The sequence below is a fragment of the Cylas formicarius genome, unplaced genomic scaffold (assembly GCF_029955315.1).
Source record: "Cylas formicarius isolate icCylForm1 unplaced genomic scaffold, icCylForm1.1 PGA_scaffold_9__14_contigs__length_23061073, whole genome shotgun sequence".
Lineage (NCBI taxonomy): Eukaryota > Metazoa > Arthropoda > Insecta > Coleoptera > Brentidae > Cylas > Cylas formicarius.
In genome coordinates this window covers 17,658,916-17,671,108 of record NW_026844365.1, presented here as the reverse complement: position 1 = coordinate 17,671,108, position 12,193 = coordinate 17,658,916, and the positions used below count along the sequence as shown (strand labels likewise).

The following is a 12,193-nucleotide window of genomic DNA, read 5'->3' as shown; positions in this document are numbered from 1 at the left end:
AAGTATATGTTTTTTTTAATTGTTAATATTATTGATTGGTGCTTCAAAACTTTTGGGTGTTAAGTTTGCATTTCTTGTTTTTTCGTTTTTGTGCTGTTAAAAAAGTGTTTTTTGGTTAGTAACTGGATTATATTCGTAACCTGACACCTGTCATTGTAACGAATCACGAAAAGATTGTAACGGGAGCGTCGAGAGGTAAGCTTATTTCCACATATATACCCTTCACGCATGGTCACCGTCAACTGTCGCTGTATATAAATTTCTATTGGGCGAATTGGATTTTCGACAGGATCACTTCCAATAATTTGAGCACCGTACCGCACGGTTCGAAATGAACCGAATGAAAATGTACATCGTTTACTTTTTTTTTATCAGAACGGCAAATAAAACTATCAACGTTTCATGCGGAAAGAGGGTACGGAAGTTCGCAGCGTCTCGTCTTTTTCGGAAGTTTACGATCGCAAATAAATGTTTTCCTCTTAACGGGACAGGTCGAGAGCATTTTGTTTCGGAAACGCGACTAGAGTGTCAGTTTTTATTTTTATGTTTACGGTTCCTCGCGTATTACCGAAGTTTTCGCTCTTAAAAATTTGATAGGTAGCTACCGTGCTCTCTTCGCGCTATTTCAACCAAATTGTGTTTGATTAATTTTTAAAGACTTTGCCGAAACGATCATACTGAAAAACTCAACATTATACAGGATGTCCAAGTAAAGGTTCTACAGTTTTTTAAATACAATTCTTAATTTCATTTCTTACTTTATATACTTTACTTTTATTATACCATTTTTGAATTATACGATCAAAATAACTATGTGTTATGATCCTAAGCGTTAATTAACTTTTCGTGGGGCCTCATTGGCTTTAAGCATTTGCAGCATAGTAAACCCGAAACTGTTATGCAACTGTTGTAACTGCATGTTATGGGTTCGATTTTTGAGAGAAGTCGAAAACTAAAAACCGCATGATGATACGTCAAAGAGTTTCTGAGCTACAGGGTGATTCTTAAAAATGTGCGTTTCTAAAAACCCTCTATAATCTTTTTATTTATAAAGATAGAGATTTTTATTAAAAGCATTTTTTGAAGAGTTTTTGAGGGCAAATCCATCGGTTTCACCGATTTGGTCTTAAAGCCTTTAGTTCACAAAGTTACATTTTTTAAAATGGAATACCCCATTTTAAAAAAAAATAAAATTTCATGTCAAACGATGTGCAATATAATTATTATTATTAAGTTGTTAAAGAGATATCTGCAATTATAAATAATTACCATAGTAGGCTGTGCTTAACTCTGACCTATACAGTTTTACGATATCTATCTAGGTAGCTATGATCATATAAAAACAATTGCCATGATAGAGAAGCCCAAGTGTCAAAAGTGGCGTCAAGCTACAAAAATGTTTGAAAACTTTGAAAAGTAAGACATGATAAAATGTTATATTGAAAGCAGACGGCGTTAAACCTATATTTCCGGAGATATCCGGAAAGAAGGCACCCTAGTTCAAAAATATTTTTGAAGTTAAAACGTCATCTACAAGAATACGGATCTTTTACAAAACCGTGGCCTAGGACGTATAAAAGCCTAGCCAGAGATAGAGAGTTGGAAGAACTAACGATTCTGGGAGAAATGTAAATTAACCCGAATACTTGCAATGCAGCAATGCGTGCGGGTGTTTAAAAAGCACAAGTTTAGGCCCTATCGATCCCGACGGGTGATGCATCAAGAGATTTCGCTCCAAGACGTGCACTTTGCAGATGGTACCTAAATAAATGCCAAGAAGACCCCGATTTGGCAGGAAAGCTATTTGGACGGATGAGGCAACGATTTTTAATGACGGAATATTCACCAGGTATAACTGCTACTACTGGAAACAGCATATTATTGTGGAATAAGCGAATCAGGGAAGGTTCAGTTTTAAGGTATGGATACGTATCTATAGAGGACAAATTATTGGGCTATATTTTTGATAGAAATTTAAATGCCGAAAGATACCAACAAATTCTCGACGAGCAGGTAATTCCGTTTATTGACAATTTTCCACGTCAGCAAAATAATGAGCTATACTTTCAACATGACGGTGCATCTCTTCACAATGCATGAGACATAACTAATTTGCTGAATAATGTGTTTGCCGAAAACTGGATCGGAAATAAAGGTCCTATATATTGACCCCCCAGGTCTCCAGACCTGACCCCTTGCGACTTCTTTTTGTGGGGGAGAATCGAAAACCTTGAATTTCGAAATCGCCCAACTACTAGAAAGGAATTGGAAGAGGCACTTCTTACAGCATTCGGCAATAATTTTCTTTCCGTTTAGTATTTTAGGGTTGGTAATTATTGTAAACTAGAAGTACGAGATTGCTGTGTCCCTTCGTATCGTACCCAACTTGATTTTGTATTAAGAAAAAAACAATAAAATGTCATCTACATATTGCAAATTGCTAATATCTTTTAAACTATTTAATAAAAATGGGTACATGGTACATCGGCAGAGGAAATTTTATTAGAAAACTGATTTTTTAGAAACATTGGGGGTATCCCATTTAAGGAAATATAACTTTGTGTGATATCTCGGGAACTAAAGGCTCTAAGACAAAACACCTAAAATATCTTGAAATTTTTTTTTCTAAAACTCTTTTCTTACAATTAAAAAAGTTATAGAGGGCCTTTAAAATTGCAGATTTTTGAGAATCACCCTGTAGCTCAAACACGCCTTGACATATCACGATGAGGTTTTCAGTTTTTGACCTCTCTCGAAAATCGAGCAGGTAAGATGTAGTTTTGGGCTAACTATGTTGCAAATGCTTAAAGCCACAGAGGCCCCTCAAATTTGGACCACCCGGTACATTGATTGAGGCGGAGCTAAAGAAAGGGCATGAACGTTGTCTCGGATGACTGATTCCCATATTGGCAACAGGTAAAATCCTGAGTTGCGGTTAAGATTGTTTGGTTGCTGGTAGAATTGTGTTCGGCAACTACTGATGAGTTTATTTGTCTTAAGGCTCTAACGTCAAAACCAGCGCTACCACTTATCTAAAAATCTCTCAACATCTTCGATCCGTCGAAGACAAAATTCCGTTTCAGGAGTTTACAGCATTCCATGCATATACGGCAAAGAATACATTGGAGAGACCGGAAGACAAGTATCAAGGCTTTTTCGCGTTCTGAGTGTAATTGATATTTTTCGTCCGATGTCTCCAATGTATTTTTTCCGCATATGCACGGAATGCTGTAAACTCCTGGTATCTCAAACGGAATTTAGTCTTTGACGGATGGAATATGCCGAGAGATTTTTGGTTTGACGTTTTGACGTTATATTTCTTAAGAACTTTTGATATGTGGTCAGTGATGTTTAGAATATAAGGAAGGACTATAGTGTTAACTGTGGGGTTGCTTTCGTGCTCATTGTCTCTCGAATGTTTTGGTGAAGTGTACTTTTTTGATGGAACGCTTAATCTTGAATGTGGAAATTATTAGAGAGAAGAGCAGATGTAAAGTGTATTAATTTTGGGTTCAGTGACTCGGAGTGAGATAGTGTTACAGCTCTGTAAACGAAAGAGTGACAATGCATTAAACTGTCTGTCTGATTAGGTTTTCTGTAAACAGGTTGACCCAATGCTAGGTCTGATAGAGTTTAATAGTAATTCTTGACTATGAGGCCAAGTAACGAAAGTAAAGGGCTTTCTTCTCAACGGCTTCGATAAATATATTGAAGCTCAGAAAAAGTTAACCGGATGATGGGCTAAACATCAGCAAGTTCGATTCAACAACAACCGACGCAGAAAGAATCTACAAGTTTTGTAACTAGCATTACAGTAGCCTGTGGAAGTTGCTTTGAAAAATGTAATGTAAATTTTTGTTTCTCAAATTCTTAAGAATTATTTGGAAATAATATTCCATTCACATTCCGAATTGAAAGGGTGGGTTCAATAACCGAGTAGATCCATTTTTAAGAATTTGGTGCAAATCCCAAAAAAATCTATAATCTGAAGAAAGAAAAAAATGGTGTTTTAATTTTTGGTGCTTTAAAAGCATCTAAGAATTTTTTGTAAGTAATATCGGTATAGGTATGTCTGCTTTTTTCTAAAATACATAAAACAACGTATTTTTGCATTTACTTATAAATTATTATTATATTGAAAATAATAAAAACTCAGGAAAAGTGTGTTAATCTCATTATATATTTCAATGGGAATATAAAGCGCTATTTAGTTTTAGTTTGTTAATTTGGTTTCACTAGATTTCTTTAAAGTAACGAAATTTTCAGACACCAAGACACTCGCTGACTCTTAGCAACTAACAGTTCACTTCAATTCTTTCTCTTGGCTTTTTTGAAATTTAGCTTATACTTGTGTTTTGAACCATGCGACTCCATTTCTGTGGACCCTCTCTTTATTTTCTTTATTCCGACTAGAGCAAAGGATAGAAATTGGACCAGAACTCCAGTCCTATTCTAAGCGACACAATTTTCAATATAAACAAGTGATTAGAATTTCATTAAATATTTATAAATGTCAGATAATTTATTGTAGCTGTAGATTTGATCTGAAATCTCTATGAACTCTGTTTCCTGAGTGGTCTCTGAATTTATAGCCACATTGATTGTTTTCTCCAATTGTTTTATTTTCATACGTTCCGATATTAGTTCGAATTCTATATCTCTGCAACAGCTAGTTCAATATCATTGGAAATTTTTTTTACAAATGTTAAAAAATTTGAAAAGTAAATTATTATCCACGTTAAAACCAAACCAAATGTAACATAAAGCTGAAGAAAAACCTGTATTTCGATGATATTCCCCAAGAGTAAAAATCGTTTTTCATTTTTTGCTTTTTTTGGGTAAATCATTATTTGGCTAACCAACAGCCCAACAATAACGATCCAAGTTTGAACAATTACTAGAGGTTTTATAAATTAAGTAAAATGAGAAAAAAACTGCTAGTCTAATGAGATTATTTGACATTTATAAATACTCTAGGGCAGCACAACATTGAACGCTTTTCGTCTTTTCGGAGGATGTCCTATTGACTGCTTATTACTGTCATTGGTACACCTGCTCATAACTGTTTTAATAATAGGTTATTGTAGGAGTACTCGTACCTGTTGTTTCATTATAGGCGGTTGAATGAAATCTACAAGCAACTACTAAAAAACTTACTTGCATTCGATGCATGTAGACCTGTCTGGCAGCAAGTTCGACTCTATCATCCCGAGGGTCTAAAAATATTATTAAACAAACAAATTATTATCACATATTAAGCGGGTTGGGCACTTCTTTAGACTATGTTAAGCGTTAAAATTTATGTCAGTCATGTTAGCGGTGTGACAAAATTATTCGTAATATAAATCACTCAATCCTTTTCAACGTAAAAATGTCTCTAGAAACATTTAAAAAATGTTCAGGCGCAAATCTGTAAAAAATTTCTTGCTGTACGAGTTTTATCCGCCGAAAAGTTAGCTCGCTTACAATGTTGATGCAAGGGGTCCGGATATTGACAAGCGATACATATATGTCTCAGTACAACGACAAAAGAGGGATTTTAAAGAGAAAAATGCAAATTTAGTCACGGTTTTGATATCGCTAGTAGCTCTTAAATATAATTTATCAAAACTTTTTTCCATTTAGGAGCGTCGATGAGAATATTGAAAAACTTTTTAAATACCCCATTCAAGACCCTAAAAAAATTTTTGAGAAAACGATTATTGCAATTTATAATGTATAATTATTAGAATTAGTATTGGCCCAAGGGACAAATATCTGGATCAAAACGTAGTAAATACTTTACAAACCGAATTATCAAATATTTGTTTGTTTGTTTCAAAGCACCTTAACGCTTCGTGTTCTTATCCCAATTTTTATGAAAATTAAAAACTATATTTTAAATCCGGCGTGGTCTATAGCTACCATTCCAGCGGAACAAAAGTGGAACGCGATTTATTTTACGAAATGCAAGAAAAACAATAACGGACAAACACAAAACAGAACTTTTAAAGCGGTCTTTTTTCTTCGTTATAATTTAGGCGGACAAAAGCGGAAACACAAAATGCTGTGGCTTCGTCGCGCTAGTCGGGTTAACTTTTTGTATATCTAAATGAAGCGCCGCAATGCAAAAACAAATAGGTTTACCGAGAGACCTGTAAGTACGTCGGAAACTGAAATGGAAAATAAAAATTTACGTCTCGTACGTAAAAACAGTAAGATATATTACTTGTCTAAGTGAATTATGGCGGGGGGTTTACTTTTAAATCTCTGAAAAATATTACATTTTGGGCCAAGGTTGGTGACAGAACGCACGCGAGTTATATAATAAGCTTCTGCTATGCACAGTCTTATAGCAAATAGTTCATATTGTTTTTAAAGAAAGACCTCGATGATAGCATAACATCGACAGTGGTTTCGTGCCACCATAAATGAGAATGCCGTCTGGCACTACCACCGACATTCAAAATTCCTTGTATTTACAATACCAGGTGTTATCGGAATGATTATATAATATAAGGAGTGCTTATAGATTGAAACAGATTTCCATCATTCCATCATACATCTTTTTTCTAATATTATTAAGAGATGATTGGAGTGTTAGTTATTATTAGTTTTGTGTCTCTATTATTAAAAAAAAAAGTCCTTATACAAGTCATACCAATAATATTGGTAATTTAGAAACATAGTATGAAAAACAATTTTTAAATAATTCAGTGTGTGTCTAGCAACCGCGTTATTTTTTGCAGTAGTTTTTTCTAACATTGTAAGAACTTTATGGAGTCTGTCATTATCCCTCCCCATTAAAGCCTTTACACTGAATGATGATAATGATAACCGGGATATAATTAATAACTCAGACAAAGATAATTTTATCGTTTAATCTTTACCCTTATTTCACAATGCAGGTTGAGTTTGCTTAGCAATCTAAAGGAGTATTGACAGAACCAATTGACATGTTTTGTGAGTCATAGGTTAGTTTTGGTTTGACTCCATAGCCTCAGATTTTTTGCTTTGGTTTTATATTCTTCACCATTCATTGTTAATTGTAGATGATTTTTTAGCTAGTCTATCTGTTTTTGTGCTCCAAATAATATGGCCACCAACTTACTGCCATTTACGGCTATCAAGCTTTAGGTTATCAGCTAAAAATCTAAGGATTAAAGTCATTTATTCGTAATTATTGTGAAGAAATATATGAGAAGAACAAAGTTCCTAAAATCCTAAGGCAATTAAAAGATTTTTGCTTTCTTTTAATTTGGATTTATTGAACTACTAAATTGGATAGTCTTTTCCGATAATGTTATAGACTGAAGACAATCTTTTTAGAACCGGAATTGTTAGTATGCAATGAAGTAAGGTCGCTATATCAGGTTCTTTCATATTTAGAATTATGGACAACATGGATGTGTAATAGTTTCGTTTATACGATACTGATAACATAACAGATTTTCTAGTGTAATAAACATTCCAAACGTTTAAAGAAATAACAGGTACACTTTTCAAGAAAACAAATTACGGGAACTTTTAAAGAAATATTTGAAGCTGGGATTTTTTTTAAATTTTGGAAAGGTCCTGGCCAATCATTCAAAATATCTTTTTATTAATTTTTTATTTCTGAACATAAAATATGTAGTGAGCCGTTGACAAAGACGAAGAGACAAATTGAAGATCAACCGAAATTATTTTAGGCTGGCTGGAAAATCTGAACGCATTTAATTTACACCCTGATTCTTGAAATGTGATGAAAATGTTCACTTTTATAATTATTCTTGAATGAGGGGAATTTAAAATCAGGTGAAATAAAAATATAATTAGGAGACATCGGAATACAGAATAAAAAAAATAAAAAAGCGAATGAAAGTCTTATCATATTTCTAGACAACAAAAAGACCTTCGAAAGGGTGCAAAGTTACTAATTACATTGCAAAAAAAATATATGCAAGGGAGAACATCTTTTTGTACTTTATAGTAAAAAGCCGGAGTAGCGGCCTACGTTTCGAATTTTGTACCTATTTTTTTATTAGTGGGAGTAATATTGGTGCTTAGAAATAATATCACGTTAAAATTTGTAAATCATATTATATTAAATCATATTATACATTGCATAATTAAAAACTCATATGTAATTATCTAATATTTTGGAGCCTGCAGAGCTCTCAATATTTTAGATGCAGATGATTCTTTGGCAATGCAGGTAATACAATTTTATCCTACAGTAGGGTGTTATGTAATTTCTGAGTGCTTAATTTGTAAGAATAAGTCAAGAGCAATCTCTATAGGAGTGTGTATAACTGTACAAGCAGATGCAGAAATGGGTAACACTAAAAATAACATCGACTCAACAAAAATAAGACTCAAATCCAAGTTTTTAACCAAACGAAAAATATTGAAACACACCTATAGCAATACAGATAAATTATCGACACGAGTAGAAAGAAAAAATACACAAAAAAGGAATATTATCAATAAAAATTAGAAATTTAGAAACAGAGGGATATTGAGTTACATTGGATATCTGATTTAATTTTTGAATAATAAAAACACAATTTCAGATTATTTAAAACTTTAATTATTTTTGTTTTTTAAGTTAATTTTCCTATTATTTTTTTGTAAAGAATTAACTTAATTTAAAGTAAGACATTTTTCTGAAAATTTGCTCGATTTAGTCCGAGATCGAGATTTATGTTAGTTTGTTATTTTATTTGTTCTATTCGTTTCGTGATATTTACATTTTTAGATAATTTATTAAGTACTGCTGAAACTGACATTTTATATTTAATCCTTTATTTTAAGCAAATTAATATACTTCCTCAGGTGTTTCTGTTTGTTAGGTTGTTATTGTTTAACTAGGTCATTAATAAAAATATTGAATTACCCCATTACATAAATGCTTTATTTATGCTAGAATGTTATTAAGCGATTAAAATTAATTTTAAATAGGTATGGGAAAATCCTGTACACAAAATAATTGGCCTATTGGAAGTGATCCTCGAATTTTTCAAGTTCCTTCAGAATATTCTCGAGTAGAATATCTATAAGAACGTTTTTCGAATCATACAATCACAATATATTATGTTACTTGGATCTTCATTTTCACCATTAACTTAGGTGGTGAAACACTTCACCCGAAAATGAGGCGAATAAATTCACGTTTTTTTTTCATTATATTTTTAATATCTGAATTGCTTTTAATTTCAAGAACTGTCACTGATATCGCGGAGATTAATTAAGATTTTGAAATTAAATCTGAAAAAAATAACGAAATATCCAAACTCAGTAACCAAAAATTTCGTTTGCGTACCGTTAACTCGATGTTTTTGGCCAGCGTCGACTCGGCAATATTCGCAAAAGGTTTGTCCGCTCCCCAACATTCGACGTATTTTGTCATCTTGCTAGAGGGTCTGGCGCGAGTCGGTAAGCCGCCAGGGGTCGCTATCCCGATTCCTCCCTCCCCGATACTGTTGTTCCTTTCCGAGTTGTGGTTGGCGGGTTTTAGGTTACCGTTTTGCACTTCGGATTCTTTCTGAAAAGAACGATTTATTTGAATGGTGTTGTTCCGTGTTATTTCATTTGTATGCTCTGAAGCATTTTGTAAAAACACTGGATATAGCAATTACCCCCTTGGAGTTCCTTAATTCTTAATAATTACTGAAAAAAACACTAGACAACGCAAACAATACTCCTAAAATTTAAAGCAAGCTCAACTAGACTGTGTCGATGGTGCTTTCACTGGCTCACTCACGTATGAAGTAGTGCTTGGCAACGGTCTTTTTCAAAATAAATAAGAACAAAATTAATAGTTTCGTGAAAATCTGAACTTTAAGTTCTAATGTATTGTTATAAATGGATTTTCATCAAGTAAAAGCCTCCTCAGTTCAACGGTCTTTTTCTCGCAATAGAAATAGATGTGTAGGTGGTGAAGGTGAAAAAAAATTCTAGGTCTAGTTAATTTTTCAATGTATTAAATAAAAAAAAATCTGGGATCCACTCTAATAAAAAAAATGGCTAAATTAATAACAGAATAAAGAGAATTGGTTTAAGAAATCGAACGTCCTAAGTTTATCTAGCGTGCGGGAAGCGTCATTTTACCATGTCAGTTTAGTTTCCAACGGATCCGAGCCACTTCGGATATTTCCGGCATTTTACCGCACGGGTTTGGGAGCAATCGGATGATTTCGGAGATATTTCCTACGCCTTCAATTTGACGTTTGTCAATTCTGACGGCCATGTCAGTCAATGTATTCGCGTTGTTTGGCGAAAATGTATCCAAAAACGAACGGTCGTAGAAAAAGTATAGTATGCAACACGTAACAGTAAACTTTTTAAGTCACTCGTTTATTAAACACTCGCTCCGCTGCACCCAGTTCGTGTCAAATAAACTCTTGAATCAAATGCCGTTTACCGCACTTGTTGCATAATATACTATTATTTGTTTAATTACAAACTCAATAGAATTACTTCCATTTACAGAGTAATTTGGGAACTACATAAGAAATTCAAGTTTATAATTGAATAATTAATTCGATATTTCAAAGAGTTTAAATTTAAGCTTCCCAACCGACGATACATGAGATAAATCACACTCTGATCGGAATTGATTATACAATTTTCACATGAGAATCATTGGTGAATGACTATAATGGTTATTATGGGTATTGTCTACGTAGAAATTCAGGGAATTTCGGGTTATATACTCTGAAACATGAATATCAATTTGGTACATCGAATCAAAATTAGCCTTCCCGAAGTTGAAACTTGGAAAAGAATGAACACTAAATGACACTGTGATTCTTAACGGGAGATGATGGGCGTCTACTTCGATAAAACTAATGGTGCTTTAACAACGAAAAAAATTCAACAACATTTAGGAACATATGGAACTGCTGATCGTTAAAGTTATTATGATGACAATCATTCAAATGTGTAATATTATGGCCAACTAAGAGAATTCGTGCATGACAAATATATTCTATACCTTTCCCATATCTTCCTACCAGCTATCAAAACACTACCACCGTGCAATTGATCATCCCTATTTCGAAATTTCGAAACGATAGAAGACTTTGGAAACAATTCACCATCATTTATATTATTTGATAACAATGTTTCACTTGCCGCATATTCATTTTATGTTAGTATCACAGTATGAAAAACATTGTTGTTTTACTATTAAGACCACGTACACCGGGTGCCAAATAAAACGGTCTACTATACGATACAAACTAAGGAGATGATGCACTAGTTAATCAGTTTCTCAGATGCGCCTTAGCTTATACAGAATGATGTCGATCAGGTAAGTTGGATCTTTTATAGTTAGGATATTCTAAGATATTTGAAGTCAGCTGACCACTGTTATGCAAAGCTTCACATTTGTAGCAACAATCGCCACAGAGAGGACAAATACTAGATTGTTATGTCTAATCAGCAATTTAAACAGGGTTGGTGGAGTGCAAAATGCAATTTTCTCTTTGGTCTCCTTTCAATCTTCTTTTCTAGTTATATACCTGGTGTCACAAGAAAGTGGGAACACTCTATAACTTTTAAACAGCTTGAGATAACGATTTGAAATTTGGGAGGGTTAATATAGGCTGAATGTCCAACAGTCAACCTATTTTTTTGCATTTTTGGATTCAGGAGATCATTCTAAGTAGGTGTTTCTCATTTCTTTTTGTTTTTTAAATCTTTATTTAATTTTTGAAAATTATGTTTAGGAGGCTGTGACCATTATAAATACTGTTTACTGGGTCACCTGATCATGGGAAAAATTGTAAATTAAACTTTTCTTTACTTGTCTAATGGCAAATAGCATTTAATGGAATGAACTAATAATTTTTTAGGATAACCTAGTTTTATCAAATAGCATCTTGCCTAAGTAATATTTTGTTTTTATAAAAATGTATTTACTTATCTGGTTTTTTCCTTTTTGTGAGCTTATTTTTAAACGGATTTTGAAAATTTTAGTGTCCAAATGTTGCAAAACAAGTACCAGTTTTAAAAAGTTTATGTTACCACTAGGGTGAAATTTGAAAAAACTAGGTTATCCTAAAAAATTAATAGTTCATTACATTATGCTATTAAAGAAAGTTTCATTTACAATTTTTCATATGATCAGGTGAACCGGTTATGACGGTCACAGCCTCCTAGCCACAATTTTTAAAATTAAATAAAAAAATTAAAAAACAAAAAAAAGCGAGAAAAACCATCCTATCCT

At 33.2% G+C, this 12,193-nt stretch overlaps 1 protein-coding gene across 4 annotated transcripts in view; it reads right to left on the bottom strand.

Annotated features, from left to right (window-relative positions):
• LOC132707383 (adenylate cyclase type 2-like) overlaps window positions 1-12,193 on the bottom strand; it is a 359,565-nt gene that overhangs the window by 84,330 nt on the left and 263,042 nt on the right. For 3 of the 4 annotated variants that reach the window (XM_060679222.1, XM_060679223.1, XM_060679220.1), the window contains exons 9-11: window positions 9,284-9,505; window positions 6,135-6,152; window positions 5,158-5,216 (exon numbers count right to left, since the gene is read on the bottom strand). In XM_060679222.1, the coding sequence (XP_060535205.1) occupies window positions 5,158-5,216; window positions 6,135-6,152; window positions 9,284-9,505 (299 nt within the window). The remainder of the gene's footprint in view (window positions 1-5,157; window positions 5,217-6,134; window positions 6,153-9,283; window positions 9,506-12,193) is intronic. The other variant, XM_060679219.1, reaches the window with a different exon arrangement.